Below are 17,117 nucleotides of genomic sequence, written 5' to 3'. Positions count from 1 at the left end.
GGAGCTGTGCCAGTCCCGATCGGCTGAGGCTCCTGGCTCCCTCGGTGTGGCTGGTACCACACTGCAAAGTAAGGCAGTATCCAGATGAAGATTAATTTTCTTTTTCCGTGTGTGTTTTTCTCCTGTGCATCTTGAATCAAACTGTCTGGGTTTAGTGCACCATAGGAAGAATTTATGCAGCGTTTTGCTGTGACTTTAGCAAGGACTGTGTGCGCAAACACTGCGGGTGGACAGTTTTCGGTGAAGCACAGCTCTTCTCCCTGCTTTCCTGGCAGTGCTCTGGAGAGCTGGACTTCGGACCGAACGCAGGGTTAAGTGCAGCCGGACTAGGAGACGGGCAGTGAGTGCCTCCAAGGTGGGGTGCACAGGGTGACCTCTGCGTTAGCCAAGATTTGGGGCGGTTTGGGCTGGTTCTTAGATCTTTCCTCCTCCGTAGGCATACTAGGATTCAACACTGTAAATTACTGGCATTTACAAACCAAAATGCTTCCCCTTCTGCATTGGTGCAGGACACCTTGCACAAGCTGTCTTTCTGCCTTCCCCTCTGTTTCTGCCTCAGATGCTTACTGGAGCTGTCACTCACATGTCCCAGTTTAGTACCTAAAATGAGGTGGGATGAGCTCAGGTGGAGATGTCCTCTCCAGGAGGAAGCATCCAGGGTCAGGGTCGCTGCTGCAAGTATCATCTGTTCACAGCTTCTCAGCAAAAGACGCTAAAACCAGGAAAGTGACTGATGCTCATAACACGTAAAATGTCCCGACAGAAAAAAGATGGTGAGTGAGGCAACAGCCAGTGGAGAAGATGTTTGATTTTTATTTACTCCATCAGACTTGTTGTCTAGGTAATGAGCATCCGTATACGTACTGCATACAGAAATGCACTTTTTTGGGTGGTTCTTTTTCTGTGTTTTGTTTTTTTGGCAACTTGACGTGCATCACCCATGTGCCATCTTCTGCTCGAGTGCAGGCAAGTCATGGGTTCACTTCTTGCAGAGACATGGGGCCGGCTTTAAAGGACAGTGTGTTCTCCTAACCACATATACCTGTGAACAAAGGTGTTAATTATTCTTTGTCCCACAGTAAGAGGAAGGTGGAGCTTGGCCCCGGCAGCAGGGCTGTCAGCTGCTGCCTGAGGTCATTTCCAAGCAGAAAAAAGGATATTTGAGGTGCCACTGCAGCCTCTGCGCTGGAGAGGGCTGGATGCTGGGTGCCTGGAGACACCACGCTCTCCCCGCTGACAGATTTTGGGCAGACTGTCCTCTAAATGCCAGCCTTACCTTCGGAAGGCCTGGGCTGTGCAGCAGGAGGTGAGACGACACCTGAAATCCGAGCACCGTGGTATTTTGTTAATGATTATAATGTTGTTAATAACAATCGTGGGTAACACTGTTTGTGTTGCAGTAAAACCCAGATGGCCCAATAAAAAAACACCAGCGCTCCAGGGCAAACCGCATCTTGGTGACTCGTTAACATCTTTTGATCACTTGCCATAAAAAAAAAACAATCTTCAGCACTCACAGTTTGGGAATATATATCTCCCTGAGGTTCTGTGGTGACTGTGTGTGTCTTTCTCCTTCTAAATAAGCTCTTGTACGTGTTCACATGACAAGATCTTTAGGGCCTGTGAAGTATGCAGGGTCCCCAAAGAGGGAAAAATAATTTTCATGCTCTGGGTGCCACCTGTGCAAATGCAGAGGGAAAACCTGCTTTGCCATCTGACCTGGCCGAGAGCATAGCTGGAGCTGGGACAAGCATCGGGGCTGATGGTGGCTGATGGAGAGCGGTGGTGGGACTCATCGTACTGTTCCCGTGTGAGAGGTGGCCCTGGCTCCAGCAGGACAGGATGCTCTGCCCAGGGGAGGGAAGTGAGCCGGGACAGGGTTTGCTTGTTGATGGAGAGATCGGTCTCCATACGTGCGTGACAGCTGGCGAGATCTTTATCATGAGTTCTGGCTGAGGATGCAGCTCACAGGCACTCTCTCTTCTGAACCATTTGTAGGTTTGCAGGATTCTCTTCTCTTTTCAATATGTTTTAAAAATGGACCGTGTCTCTGTCTTTTGTAAAGATTTAGAACCAATTTTAAAATTTTATTTCTTTTTTAAGTATTTGAGTTCCTGCGGGAGAGTTGTTGAATAGCGAGACTTGGCACACCTGTACCCGTGGTTCCAACAGCTGCTGCGGAGGGGCACTGGCAATGCCATCCAGCGTCTCTGTGCACCGAGTGCTGTCACAACGTGTATCTTCAGACCAGCAGATTGCTTTGATGCTTTATCCCAGGGCTCTAATTAACTTCCAGTTAATAGGCAGTACTTGATTAAAATAACAGATTGCTGTTCCATAGCAATATACCTGGTTCCTCTGTTGGCTCGTTTTCCCTTTCCCTCAGCCTTTGGGAAAATTTGAGGACCATTTAATGAAGTTTGAGTTTTTAGAGGGGGAAAAAAGTCATTGTTGGTGTGTGCTGCTAATGGTGCAATTCTGGGTAGTTTGGTTTGGTTTGCTTTCACTGAAACATTTTCTTTTTGAAGAAATACTGCCTGTTTGAGCATACTAATTTCTTCTGTGGCATTACAGCTTGAGAGGAGAGGAACTGTGTCTTCCTTGAAATCCTGAGGAACTGGATTTTCCTTGAAATCCTCACTTCTTGTTGGAGGCTGATGTTTTGGGATGTTTATCTATCTGGAATAAATGGTCACTAATGGCACAGACAGCCCTGGTGAGTGCAGCTCTGGCCCGCTGTCACCCTTCACTCCCCGGTGTGTTGGACATGCTCTGGTACAGACCAGTTTGCTGTTGTATGTTGTCCAATGAGCATTTTTTGGATGTTTGATAGAAAATGTTTTGGGGTGCTCTCGATCCATGTGACTGAGTTTCTAGGGTAGTCGGTGGTGGTGGAGATGGTGAGGAGGAGAGCAGCCCTTGCAGAAAAGGCTGTGTGGAGACGGGCCAAAGCTGAAGGTGGTCATCAGCTCCAGACCTCCCCTTCCAAGTGAGCCCAGGTTAGGCGAAGGGGCAAACTGCTGCACCAAAGTCTTATAGCTCACGGACTCACACTTACCCATCGCAACTGGAAATAAAACTAACTAGGATTCGTTCTGGGTGAGTCCTAAAGTTGGGACTCCAGGCGGCTTGAGTCCTGGTTGAGGAGAAGACGGCTGAAGGTCCTCAGACCTTAAAACTATTTGTTTTTTCCCTCGTCAGCTCTGGTGGTCAGACTTGTGGTGTAGACATTGGAGACAAGGGGATGCTTTTGGCGTATGCTTGCACTGCACGAGATTTGTAAAACTCCCGTGAATGTGATCCAGAGATAGTGAGGCTTTTTAGGGGTATTTTTTTAATTAACAGGCGGATTTCCAAATGTCCCAATTAGCTGAGCAGGTTGAAGGCTGATAATGGTTTTGACCTCAGGCTTCTCCAGAAATACACCTGAATTTTGATTTGCCTGGTTGTGTGAAAGCATGACCTTCAGATGCCAGCATCATCTTTAGGTGCCTGTTTGCAGGGATGGAAACCGCAATGTGTTTGGGGTCATGACACATCTGCATTTTGACTTGCTGCTTCAGATGCTCCTCTCTGCTTTCTCCTCTTGCTTTTCTTTCCCACAAAAAAGTATTAAGGCACTTGCCTTTTGCACACGTATATGGAGGGGGGGGGGGGAAATCTCCTCTAATATATGAGGCAAATGAAACTCGGTTTTTGCCATGTTGGAACGCAGGAGGAAGTGGTTTCTGTTTTGAAATGCTATCGTGTTGGGCATTTTAACATTTCTTAGGTGGATAGATAATTAGGCAACTTGCTGCTAGAAAATTGTTTCTTGTTGTCTATTAGATGTGTGTTTCTGAAGCATTGGAGACTCTGTATATTCCACGTATCTGGAGCTCAGAAGCAGAATCTGATCTGTGCCTAAACCTGTGTAATCCTATCTTAGCCAAAGGGGGAAAAAAAGAAAAAAACATTGATGTCAGCACTGGATTTTCTGGGGATTTGTACCTGTTTAATTTAGATCAGACTTTGGCCTTTGTGTCTGACATTATAAAATCCTTCATGTATTTATGCACCGGACACCATATGGTCCATGCTCGGGACCAGGGAGAGCAGAGCGCTCCCGGCTGGCACCTCCCGTGATCCCGGCTGCTTTGCTCTGGGTCCTGTGGCCACGTGAGGTGACCCAGCGGGTCTTGCAAAGACATCTCCTGCTCCTGGGACGGTGGGAGAGGGGCACGGGGAGATGTGCTGGCAGCGGGAGACCTTGGCCTCCTGCAGACCCCCTGCCTGGCAGAGACTCTCCGCAGTGCATATGCTGCCTGGGCTTCGAAACCCTTCTGGGAGGAGGAAGGTGCCCATTGCTCTCCATCCTCCAGATGTGGCTTCCCGGTCTCCATGCCAGGAGCTGTTTGTCAGCCTGGAGTAGGTGACAGCAGAGCAGGCAGTGAGGGTCGGTCGGAGATGCTGGGTGGGGTCCTGCAGCTCCGATCCTGGTTCGGGGTCACTCAGGGAAGATGCTTCAGGGCTGGATTTGGCTTTTGCAGCAGGCTTGCTGGTTTAACGAGGAGGAGTGAAACACTCTTAATTCTGGTGAGAGCAACAAGATGCTGACACTTCCTGAGCCAATCTGTTACTTGCTTAGAAGGCAAAATTAGATTCTTCCAGTGGACTGACTTAGTTAATAACCGTACCTCATTGCAGACACGGCAGGAACCGCTTGTCCTGGAGCTCTCTGGAATTTTTGGGTATCTTTTTCTCCTAAAGAAAGGAGCAAACCCTCCTCTCTCTGGGCTGATCATCAGCACTTGCTTGTTTTGCCAAGCCTGTTAATTTAAGCAGTGTCATGCCTCTCTCAGCCTCAGCGTTTCATCTTGTTTGGTGCATGCTGTGGTGAAAGTAATTGTTCAAATGTCTCACAGAGCCATAATCTTTCTGTGTATCAAATGAGGAAAAATCTCGGTGGCAGTAGCTGCTCTGGGCAGTAGAGCAGTGTCTGGAGCTGAAGGGCCTGTGCCTGGCCCTGTGGCCGTCGGAGGAGATGCGTGAACGTGCCGGCAGAGGCTGCCGGTCCCACACGACCATCCCTGCCTTCGTTTGCAGGGGCTGTATGTGTTGGTGTTGGAGCCTGTTCATGTGAGGTGTATAAATATGCATGAAGCCATTCATGTGCTTTGTTGGATCTGAGGCTCACAGGGTGGAGGATTAAGATGCAATTAAAAAAAAAGAGGGGAATTAGTGGTGGAAGAGGCCAGCTGTAGATACTCCTTTTCAGTATCCGCCAGGCTGTTGCAGTAGATGCATCCAGTCCCTTATTGCAGTTCTTCCTGATGAGATAATTAAATGAGGTGTCATCCCCGCGTGTCCTTGAGACCTCTGTAAGACACGCTTGTGCATTTGTGTTTCTCCTGCTCCCTGGTTCCCTGCTCTCTCCTACAGGACTTTCCTCTCCCTGTCTGAGGCCAGACCCTGAACAGCCAAACGCCAGGCTCGGGACGCACCGCTGGGGGCATCCGCAGGGTCCCCTTCCCAGGCTGCCCCAGCCAGAGTATGGGGCTGCCCTCGCGGGAGAGCGAGGAGGGGAAGCGGTTTTCCCAAGGGAGTTTCCTTGGTGTGGTGGTGTTCTCCCACGTGGAGCAGCAGCTGGATGCTGGAGCCACGGTGGGGCTGTGCGTGGCCAGGATTCGGCCGTGCGCTCAGGCAGTTCGAGTCCCAGGGAGCTGCCTCAAGGAGGAGATGCTGGGAGGTGAGTTTTACGGGCGCATCAGAGCCTGATGGAGATTAAATTGATAAATGTGAAACCACTGCATCTTCTCCCGTGCTTTTCTGTCCTCTCTACTAAATATTATGGGTCACGCTCAAGGAGCAAGGGGCAGAATTTGGTCCATCCCTGTGACCTTCGCAGTGTGCATCATTAGTCCTGCTGCTGCCTGCTCCTACCAGCACCCTCGTTGTGCTAAACAGCTTTTTAATATTGATATCAAGCACTTCAGAAATAGTTTTCAGACCTGCTTAACCTGTTGGCTCAGACACTAGCTGACGGCAGAGCTCAGCAGCCAGCACAGAAAAGGCTGGGCACTGGTTTCTGCCCGCAGAGGATGGGGAGCGAAGCGTGGCCTGCGTGAGTGGTGCGGGCGTGTGAGACGGAGCACTTTGAGACCCCGCCAAGCCCTGAGGCTGAAGCGGGGAAGTGCAAGGAGTGTTGATGGGTCAGTGCTAACCGGATTGTGGTTCCAACCAGAGACCCCGTGGTCTTATGAGACCTGTGTCCTCAGGGAGACCCTGCCCCTCGATTGCCCGTGAGCAGCCTTGGGCACGTCTTTGCTTATTTTTCCCTTTTCCCCTGGTTTGGCTGTAATCTGAGGATGCACCTGGGCCCAGTGTTGCAGCGTGGCTGCCCGGGCAGGATGCTGGTGGCTGAAGGTTTCTGGGTGTGGGTTTTGCAGCTCGCAGCACAGCGCCGTCCGGCAGCCAGCGTGGCTGCAGGGGTGCAGGTGCATCTCTGGGCTGCGGGGCGAGGTGTGCCTGGGCTGCACAGCCCTTGCAGTGACAGAATTCACCGTGTCGGTGTCCGTGCAGTTCCTAGCCTGGTGGGCTGAGGGTATCAGATGAAATCTTTACAGGCTGTGGCAACAGCAGTTGCAGGTATATAATAGTGGGTAGGATTTTTTTAATGACTTTCGTGCCTGGTGATTGACCCAGGCAGCCGATATTCTCCCCTAGTCCAGCTGTAAAAGTTAAGCTGGATTTTTGCGATCTAGTGTTTAGATTGAATAGCTTTATGCTGTAGTGGGAAGGAAAAGGGCAAGGCCCTCTAATTCCTTGGAGGTTTCTTCCACTGGGGAGCTGGTTCCCGTGGCTGTGCCCTGCTGAGCTGGGACGTGTCCCTGCAGCGGCGGGCGGGCTCCGTGAGCGTTCTGTGTCAGAGGGGTGCGTGTGAGCCGCACCGAGGGGTGCTCCGTTATTCAAGGCATTTTAAAATATGCAGGGTGCAACCAAATTGCATTTGGAAAAAAAAAACAAAACCTCAACTTTGGGGGAAATTTGTTAGAGAATGGCTGGTGGTGTGCTGTAAATAAGCTAATGGCAAACTAACATATACTGAGCAAAAACGTTCTGCTTGGTGTCTGGCTTCAGCAAGAAGGCAGATGAAAAACAGAGGCACGTTCCTGCTTGTTATTTTTCTTCTTTCTGAGTTAAGTGGTTTTAATTGCATCGCAGGTAACTGATGTAGGTGACTGAAGAAGAGTTAAATTATTTGTGCCAGAGCTCCCACCCACTCCAACGTGCTGGGATTTCTCTGCCTGTTACTCCTGGTGGGGCTGCAGCAGGTGCTCCGGTGGCCGTACTCATCGGTGCAGCGCGGCCATACGCATCGGTGCAGCGTGGCCGTAGCTGCTGGGCACATCTGGCAGAGGGTTTACAGAAGGTGCAGGTGATTTGTGACCCCAGCGGAGCAAGGTGGCTCTGTGTAAAGCTTGTCTCCCATCATGTAAATGGTACTGAGAGCTTTGAAGTTAGCTTAAGGAAATTTTCTGAATTAGTGCTCCTTCCTGGTCATTTCAAAGCTGCTAATATGTTCAATCGAAGGATGAATTAATGTTTGAAATGGCAGATTAAATTCTACTGTTGCACATCGGTCATAAATCACGAATATTTTGCAGTCATGCTCTTCACAGGTGCTCGGTTTGCAAGTCTTAGCGTAGAGGCAAAGGGGAAGGTAAAGGGCATTTTGGCTTGCTCTGGTGCCAGGGCTGATGCCACCTGGGCAACCTCCTGGGTCAGAGGCAAGCACCAGATTACGTAGCGACAGGTGAAATGGTGGGTGAAAAGCAATTTCACATGACCGAGGTCGGTAGGAGACATGGGAAGGCTCAGGCTGGAGTTGCACCTGGAGCCAAATGTTGGAGCAGCAAGTCCCACCACCTCTCCTGGCAGTCCCTGGCACCCCTGGGGTCAGCTCTGGGCTGCGCGGTGCCTGGTGCCCACCATGCCGCGCTGCTCAGCCCCGCAGGGAGCACGGCAGCCGGGCCAAGGGGGCGACCCAGCCACCCGTCCTGCGCAGGAGCCCCGTGGGGCACGTGGGCTCCTACCCCGAAGAAAAGTTTCCTGTAGCACCCAGGCCCCCGTCAGTTTGATGTGGATCATTTAGGAGTGATGCATCAGTAAGTATCTATCATAAACATGTTTTATTTACATTGCATTGCTTGTCCTCAAGTATTCAACCTTTTCAATGGACATGAGTGAACCCAATTTTCTTTTATATTTCAGCATTTCTGTTATAAAGAGTTTTTTTTAAAGAAGCCTTTGTGTTTCCAAATGCATCCCTCAGTAAAGAGCAGCTGTAGAAGGAATTGGTTTGACCTCTGCTTCCTTAATTGCTTTTTGCTCTGTGTTGGCCTGGAAATGGATGTTGCTATTGTGTAAATTACTGCGATGGTGGAAAAAGAGATCATGAGATCAGATGTGTAGTTTCTGTCAGGAAAATAGATTTCTTAAATGGAAAGCACTGCCTACCTGTCCATAACCAGAGTCTGGGTCAGTCTGAAAACCCCAGATGATAATTACCTCATTTTCTGCTTTGGAGCAGCTCCATGGAGTTACTGGTTTTTGTGGCCAAGAGCAGATTTAATCTGAAATTCACTCAGAGCTCTTTTCAGACTCTGGAAGGGCATGATCCAGACATCAGGTAATGCAGCTTGGTCCACTTGTACCATAACCTGGGCTCAGAGAGTGGTGCAGCGCCCAGCTGCTGTCCCGTGGGCTGGACCACAGCGGCTTCTCCACCTCTGCTGCTTGTGGAGGAAGCTGAAAGGAAAGAGCTGGAGCTTTTTTCCCCACGAGACTGAAGGCAATGAGTACGTGTGGAGCTGACTCCACTGCAGGTGAACTGTGGCCATGGTACGCGGTCGCTGCGTTGCTTGTGTGTGCCAAAAGCAGAGGGGCTCTGGCAGAGCCTGCCCGTCCCAGGCTGGTGGCCCCCCCAGCTCTGCAGGGGTTTCGCTGGAGCTCCCGGGTCTCCCCATGGACGCCTGCTGCGTCGGCAGGTCCCCTTCCAGCCCAGGCGGGGGTCAGCCCTGGAACGGTGTGCAGTGCTTCTGGTATCTTGAAAAGCTGTCATTTTGGGATCGTGTCTGAGCCCGCGGGAGTCCTGGTCGGTACATGAGGGATACCATGTGGGTCTGGATCGAGGGTGTGATGTCAGCCACTTCTGCTGGGCTTTGGGGCAGACTGAAGGGTCAGACATGAGTGTAAATGGTGTCATAAGTGTAATGGCTAGTGCTTGCTCGTTGGTGTTCGAGGAAACGGCTCCACATCTGTTTGAGAAGTGATTGCTGCAGCAGAGGAAGGAACAGGGTGAGAGCTGTGGCCCTTCCCTGCGCCAGGACGGGAGCCGCGGTGCGCCAGCAGAACAGCCAGCCTTTGCTTTCAGCTTCTCACCTGGCTTGCGGCTCCTACAGTTCCCTTTCCAAGCTGTTCTTGGAAGAACCAGTGACAGCAATGGGGAAACTTGTGCTCCTGAATGTGAGCAAAGAAAAGGGCTTATTTTCACAGCACTGACTCCAGCACCTTCTCCTGGGTAAGGTCCACGCAGCAACTCCGTGCACCTCAACCATCAACAAATTTGCTCAGCAAATACTGGCCATTTTAAGAGTGGAATAAAGCAATTAGCCTCCGAGAAGGGCATGTCCTTGAGTTTGAGAGGCTCGTGAACTGAGGAGTGAAGCTGAATTTTTGGCACACAAAGATCTTTCATCTTTTGAGAAAGCTGCTGCGTGAAGCTGCGAGTTTGTAACCCTGAGGTCAAATCTAGTGCCACCTCTTATCGTCTGCGTGTGGATGAACATGTGGCCTTGGAAAATGTCTTCTCTGTTCTTCAGCAATAAGTCTACCTCTGTGCTATCTAAACTAGTTAATGGTAGAAGCAACAATGCTTGTATAATTAGCCCATTAATACCCTAAAGGAATCGACATGCTAATTACCCATCACGGTGAAATTAGCAAGATGCTTTATAAGAATGCAGAATACTGGGGTCAACGGTAAAGTAACAGGTCCCCTTAGTTAGCACACCTACTCATTTTACAATCCTGACATGGATTATTTTTGAAGAATTGGTGTGCCTGGGGTACTTCCCCACTGTTAATTTATCCTGTGATTAATTGATGGCCTTTAAGACTTCTTGGTTTAAATTACTTGGTATTGTCTCCCAGGACATCATCTTCTTTCATTCTTGAAAAAAAAGGAGGAAAAAAAATCGTATATAAAAAATTAGGGAGGCATTTGGTTCGGGGGTACTCTTATGTGATTTTTATCACAGTATTTGTTTTCTCTAGGATAATAAATCCTGGCAGGACACGTAGCATAGTACACTTGTGATCCATTGCCTTGTAGGAGAACTCGTTAATAACTCTGGCAGGCTGTGTACTAGCTGGAGATGGATGGCCTGAAATTCTTCACTGCATCCTCCAAAGGTGGCCTTTCCAAATAACACCGGCCCGGCCTCTTGGCAGGGGCACTTCCTTGGTGGCGATGGCATCACCCCTAGGTAACTGATAGTGACAAGCAGGAGAAATGTGGCCTTCCTGAGGGGAAGATGTACCCCCAGTTCATTTTTAACTGTAGTTCGGGTAGGCTTACCATGCTCTGAGCTGACGTGTAAATTTTTTTTTAGTGCAATTATTTGGAGAAATGATGGGGACATTTGAAGGTTTGCCGTTACCAAAAATATCCCCAGTAATTTCATGTGGAGAAGCATCTCTGCCCATAAACTGGGTGTCAGAGCTGTCAGAAGGTATAAAGTGAGGTGTAACCTTGTGCAGCTTTATTTTGGGATGGCACTGGCAGGTGGCACCTGAGTCACCCAGAGCAAGATCCCGTACTGGTGCAGTTGCTGGGAACCAGCCTCTGCAGAGCATGGAGATGGTAGAGATACTGAGCAGCACGTTAAAATAATACTGATTAATCGTGGGATATATTATAATGGGAAACTCACAGCCTTGACAAAGATGCGTGGCTAAAAGCGGGGTTGAGTGCTTGGTGCTCGGTGTCCTGCTGCCTGGAAGGGTGTGCGCTGCATCGGGGTGCTGCCACCAGCGATCCCAAGCGTGGCCTTGCTGCCAGCGCTGGTTTCCAGCAGCCCTGGAGAGCTGGTGCTGCTGGTGAGGCAGGGCAGCGGTGGCAGTGCCTAGTTCCGTGCCAGGCTGCGCTCCCCCTTTGAACTTGCTCTTGCTGCACAAGCCTGGGTGGATGTGGAGCCCCTGCAGACATTTGTTCTTAAAAATCCCTCTCTTTCCTTTTAATCCTTAATATTCTAGACAGTGCCCGTGGATGTCCTGGCTTCAGCTTGCACAGACTTTTTGTTCAGCTTCCTAATGAGCTGAAGCAGGGCTGCACAAGGTGCGTTTGCTCCCGTCCGGTGGGAGCGTGCAGCCTTCCCTGGGATCAGGCCCAGTGTTAGAGTTTGCTGCTGTCTGTGATCTTTTGTTCCAGGAGACTGGGCTAATCCGGAGGACGGGGTGTTGGGTTGATGTCTGTCCCTCAGTTGCTTCCCTGGACTTTTAACAAGTAGCTGCGGCGATAATTATGGAAAATTGTTTCTCTATAAACATCCCGCTGAGCCTGTATGTGTGCGATTCCTGCCTCTGAGTCGGGACAGCTGGCGATCAGCGCTGGGACGGTTCATGACACGTGCATTTGGAGGAGACAGTTGAGGTGCTGCTGCTTCCTTTACGCAGGTGCAGGCTGCTCGGCTGCTTTCGCCATTTCACTGTGCCCAGGCAGAGCTCTCAGCATTTCTGTACACGATATAATTTTGCTTCAAAGCCAGGTTGGATGGGGCTTTGAGCAACCTGGTCTAGTGGAAAGTGTCTCTGCCCATGGCAGGGGGGTTGGAACTAGATGATCTTTAAGGTCCCTGCCAACCCAAACCATTCTATGATTCTACTTCACCTGTTCTTGCTGAATACCATGATAACTGTGGATTTGTGCCCTGTTTATTTGAACTGTATTTCAGTCTGTAGCACAGCTTGTTTTATTCCTTCCAAGCTCCTGATTCGGTCTCTAACGTTTTTGAGGTGCTGAGTTACATACCAAAAAAAGCTGGTGTCTGGCGTGCTGTGTCTCAGGGTGCACGTGCGGGACGTTGGGCTTTCCAGGGGCAGGGCTCTGGGTGGATGAGGGATGCTTTTTCCTTGACTGGTCTGTGTTTCTGCTCTCCTCAGTCTACGGGCACAACGTGAAGAGCAGCAACGACTTCATTGGGAGGATCGTGATCGGGCAGTACGCGACGGGCGCCCCCGAGTCCAACCACTGGCGCCGGATGCTCAACGCGCACCGGACGGCTGTGGAGCAGTGGCACAGCCTGCGGTCGCGGGAGGAGTGCGACCGCGTCTCTCCGGCGTCCCTGGAGGTAACATGAGGTGGGGGACTAACAGCAGCCAGACCAAGCAGGTGGCCGAGATAAAAAAATAAACCACCGACCGAAACACCCCACCTCACACCCTACACGCACCCCACAGCAGCTCTGTTGGATTGAAGCGGCTGCTGGCACCCAACCGGCCGCGCTGGCCTCTGCGAACCATGTCCCACCAGGTGCCAGCCCTTCCCCTGGGGCCACCAGTGGCCCAGCCAGCCAGACCTCTCGCTGCTCACACCCGGCACCGCTCGGCTCTTTGCATCCCACGCAGCGGAGCCTGTGGCCGGGCAGCGTGGGCTGCGCACGGAGGTGCCGCGGGAAGTGCTGAGCGGGCGGAAGGGTTGGGAGTTGCCTCCGCTGTCCTTCCAGTCCAAATCCGTGGCTCATCCTCTCGGAGATATAAGTACCCATGTGCTCTTGTTGGTGAACGTGGTAATTAGGCTAGGATATTTTTTTAAACGGTAGAACCTGTGGTGAAATCGATTCTGACTCCAGTTTTGTCCTTGTACTAGTTTTAACAGAATTAATCTCCTGTTAGTACGTACACGTGCATTTGTGTGCCAGGGCACGTGCGTGCCTGTGGCCGTGCAGCCCCGTGTCAGACGAATCCGATGTCACGTCAGCGGTGAGACCTGCCGCTCTTGATAGCAGTCTGTGTGCGTCAAGTAGCTACAACGATGACATAGCAAAGTAAACATTTCCAATAGCATTTGTACCGGGAAAGCCAGCTCATGTCTTTCCAAACCTGTGTTGTGCAAAAGAAACCTGCTGTGGGGACTTTTGCAGTTAAGGAGACCCCAAGTACACGATTTTAATTCTCTCTCAGACTGCAGTGGCTCTTTCTGTGTTGTGTGTGTTAACCCAGGTAGTTTTCGAGGTCACCAGGTGAACTTAACTATGGTCAAGCTGTCCTGTTGGTTGCTTCTGTAAATTTTATTTTTTCACAGCGTATTGTCTGGTATGATGCAGACTGTATATTTATTGAAAATAAAATTCTATTTAATTGTGCCACGTAGACTGGGGTGATACTTATTAGCAGAATTCAACTTTGTATTGAGTTCCATCAGTTATGTTTATGGCACAAGGAAAGCCAAAATGTTGGCATTTACCCCCTTATTACTCACTGCAGATAAACCAGGAGGAATTTTGGAGAAGCTGGGGCCCTGCCGATGGAGAATGGTCAGGAGAGCGAGCCAAGTGCGTTGGTCTGGCTCTGCGTGCTTCCCACCCAGAAGACACCCAACGTGCTGGGGGTCGGACGTGTCAAAGTCTCTGCCCTGGGCTCTAGGTCTTGGTTCTTTGCAGGAGTGGGCCCCAAATTACTGTTATTTTTTATTGCTCTATTTATCAACATTGAGACTGCATAAAAATCTGTATCTTGCTTACAGCCTGTTCAAGAAATCAAACAAGAAGGACATCACCCTGAAGAGAGCTGTGCCTGGCCCAGGACTTTATTGTCTTTCCATGTGTTCGTTCTGGAGCAGGAAGGGTCTGTTCTGTGTCAGCAGCGTTTATCTGTGTTGGGCTGGAAACCCTCGGGGTGTTACGGATGGGTCGGCTCTGCTGCTGCATCACTACTGCTGTGATCAGAGGAGGTGGGGAAGGGCCGTGGGCCCTGGCCATATCCTGCTCCCTGGGTCACCTGTGGAATCACTGGGCAGTAGCCAGTGGCCCCTGCAGTGGCCTGGGCTGGCCCACTCCCCTCCACGCACCCCACGGTGCAGAGCCGGACCGCAGCCGGTCCCTAGGGTCCCCATCAGCTGCTTGGGAGAGGAGCAAGGCAGCGTGCTCTCTGCCCTGGCTCAGAGCAAAGTCCCTTTTCACTGGAAGCGAGAGGATTGCCTTGAGCAAAACAAAGGTGTTTGGGGCAGGGACATGGGGCTGGGTGCTGCGGGAGCTTTGCCTTTGCTGTGGCTACTCTGAAACTGGAGGTCAGAGCGGTGCCTGGCCGGAGCTGGCACACGGTGGGGCAGGCAGCAGCCATCTCCCTCCCCGGTGTTCATCAAGCACAGCCCAGAATGAACCCCACTTACCTCCTGTGCTTTAATATTTTGACTTTTAACAAGAAAACAATATGTATATATGGCTGTTCCACCTCTGTCTGTTGTTTGGCTGCTGCAGTTAGGGACAGGTGAGTCCTAAAAAGCAAAAAAAAAAAAAGCTTGGTGCTTGTTTGGGCAGGTGTTGGTGTGTTGGTCAATAGTCCTTGCTGTGGTCCAGGGTGTTTGTGCTCCAGCATGAAGGACTGTGCTGTAGCTGTGATACCAGCATCCCTGCAGCACGCCTTCAGTCTGGGACCTGCTCTGGTTTATGTTGAGTCGTGGGTGTTTTGTTCCCTTCCACGCTCTGAGCATCCCTGTGCATCCTGTTCATGTGATGGCCAAGTCTGACATGGTGACCCTGCCATCGTGGAGGAGGGAATGCAAAGCATACAGGAGGCTACAAGAGATGTTGTCTCCTCTCTTCATCCAGAAGCCATCTCTTGGCGGCTGGGGGAGAGGGTCAGCACAGACACCCTGCTCCCAGGCCGAGCATAGCACCGCCTTGGATAGGGGATGGCAAAAAAGGCCTTGGTGACCTTGTTGCTGAACCATCGCCCAGTTGCTGTGGCTGGGGGTGAACACAGGTAGGAGTGTACCCTTGGTGTGGTTGTGCACGCTGTCCCTGGTGAACACCTTCACTCCTACTGAGCACTGCACGCAGCTCCCTGCTGCTCCCCAGCACGGCTGGCGTGTGTGGGCAGCGCAGAGCGAGGGGGACAGCGGTTGCCGCGGGGCTGTCCATGGGCATCCTCTCTCCGAGCATGCTGTGGATGGTCGGTTTCAATTCTAACCTGCCTCTCTGCAAGGTGAAATTCCTCCTCTGTCCTGCAGCGAGGTCGATAGCAAATCTCTGTTATCTGGCTCTCCTCCCTGTTCATCTCATCAATAAATCACGGTGGAGAGGGAGCCCACGGGGTGTCCTGGGCAAACACGTGCTGTGGGAGGCTGATCTCTTCCCGTAACTCAAAAGGGCTCAGACCAGGGGCAGTGGTTTCAGAAGTTCCTGCCATCAGCGGTAATATGCTTCCACGTTGGGTCTACGGGCAGCAGCGCGAGCTCTGGGCATCGATGGAAGCTGCGCTGAGACCTGCCTCGTGCTTTGCTCAGGCACTGGGGATGAGATGGTAACAGAAGGCACTCTCGCACATGAGTCTGTCCTTGGAGCCATGAGATCTCTGTTTCACAGAGGTGGGGATGTCATGTACATACACTGCCAAAAACTGGTGCGGGAACACTGGCTTTATCTGGGGATGGCATGCAGTTACGAAAGGAGAAGACATGCCTTGGCTTCGAGCACTCTGAATTCCTCCATTTCTAGTGGTCTAATATATCAGTAGGCTTTTCCATATAGTTTCAGATCAATGTATGGAATTGCAAATAGGGGGGAGGAGTTTTCTTAAAAGGTTTTATTTAATGCAAAGAAAATTGAATATATGGAAGTTGATTGAATGAGTTACTGTCTCTGGAGTAACTCTGGATGCTTTACTATACTGAAAGCTTTGTGTCACCCCAAATTGTTTCTACTTGAATCTTGCCTGTAAAAACAGGTCATCCTAACTGAAGTCCCAGAAAATGCTGAAAATTTTAATGTGTAGCTAAGACTAAAAAAGGAATAGCATTGAGTGTGTTCCTAAGCAGTTCATTCGATGCTGACTTAAGGCATAAATTGGAAATGGAGCAGGATTAGTATTTGTGCCTATACTGTTCCCCTTACCAATGTAACAGCTAGAGAAGGACTTTTATACAATATTTTTAAAAGGCTGAAGTTTATTTCCAAAAGAAATTTTGAGCACAGAAAGGAGACATGCTAGATGATATTGACTGTTAATAATACGGACTGCTGCCTGATGCTGAAGGTTTTCTGCTGTTACAGGGCTGCACGGACCTGGCAGATGGGCACAGTGTGAGTTCCTGAAACAGCCTTGGGCCCCTGGCCCAGCTGGTGGTTCCCCTTCCAGCCTGTTTCAGTGTGCCAAGGCATTGCCTTTCCCTGGTTTAAAAAAAAACAACCAAGCACGAAATGGGGCAGTAACAGGTTAAATCCCCCAGCCCCAGGCTGCCCAAAGCCTGGCAGCAGGCAGGGCTCCCCTGCAGCCCTGGGGACCCTCTTCACCTGCTCCCCTACCCGCAGCTGGCTGTACCCCAGGTGCCCACGCTGCCATGTTAGCACAGCCCTCGCCTCCCAGCTGCTGGCTCTCCTCCGTGCCTGAAGGGCTGCTGCCTTGCACAGCAGGTGAAAGGGGGACATTTTTCAGGCAGCCCAAGGTGAAGGTCACCCCGCGTTCCCCTCCGTGCCTGGCCGCCGTGGGCATCCCTGCGGGGCGCACGGGGCAGCAGGGCAGTGCTGAACTGGGGACACAGCGTCTTGGGAAGGATTTGGGGGAGTAGGTAAGGGACCTCCTTGCTAGCCTGCATGACAGAGGCTCTCGGGGAGGAGATGTGCACCCCCTGAGCGAGGCGGTGGGCAAAGGTTGGGCTCAGGTCCCTCGGGTGGGATGCAACGAGTGCGCCTGGGCTCAGCCGGTGGCGGGCGGGGAGGCGTGTGGCTGGGAGAGCCACTGCTCTGGGGGAGGGAGCAGCTCAGCGCCTATATCCAGCCCTGTTCCAGCAGCCTCGCCGGCACAGCCAGGAGGGCCCTCGCCGAGCAGGGACCTGTGGAGCCGTGCGAGCGCCCGTC

General features: G+C 51.3%; 1 protein-coding gene across 1 annotated transcript in view; it reads left to right on the top strand.

The window, feature by feature from the left end:
* SYT17 (synaptotagmin 17) overlaps positions 1–13,291 on the top strand; it is a 39,306-nt gene extending 26,015 nt beyond the window's left edge. The window contains exon 8 of the mRNA XM_068423281.1: positions 12,205–13,291. Within this exon, the coding sequence (XP_068279382.1) occupies positions 12,205–12,401 (197 nt within the window). The 3' untranslated portion in view covers positions 12,402–13,291. The remainder of the gene's footprint in view (positions 1–12,204) is intronic.
* Positions 13,292–17,117: the final 3,826 nt, after the last annotated feature.

Source organism: Nyctibius grandis, chromosome Z (genome assembly GCF_013368605.1).
Source record: "Nyctibius grandis isolate bNycGra1 chromosome Z, bNycGra1.pri, whole genome shotgun sequence".
Taxonomy (NCBI): Eukaryota; Metazoa; Chordata; class Aves; order Nyctibiiformes; family Nyctibiidae; genus Nyctibius; species Nyctibius grandis.
Note: the sequence above shows the minus strand (reverse complement) of the source record. Positions and strands in the feature narration are given on the sequence as shown.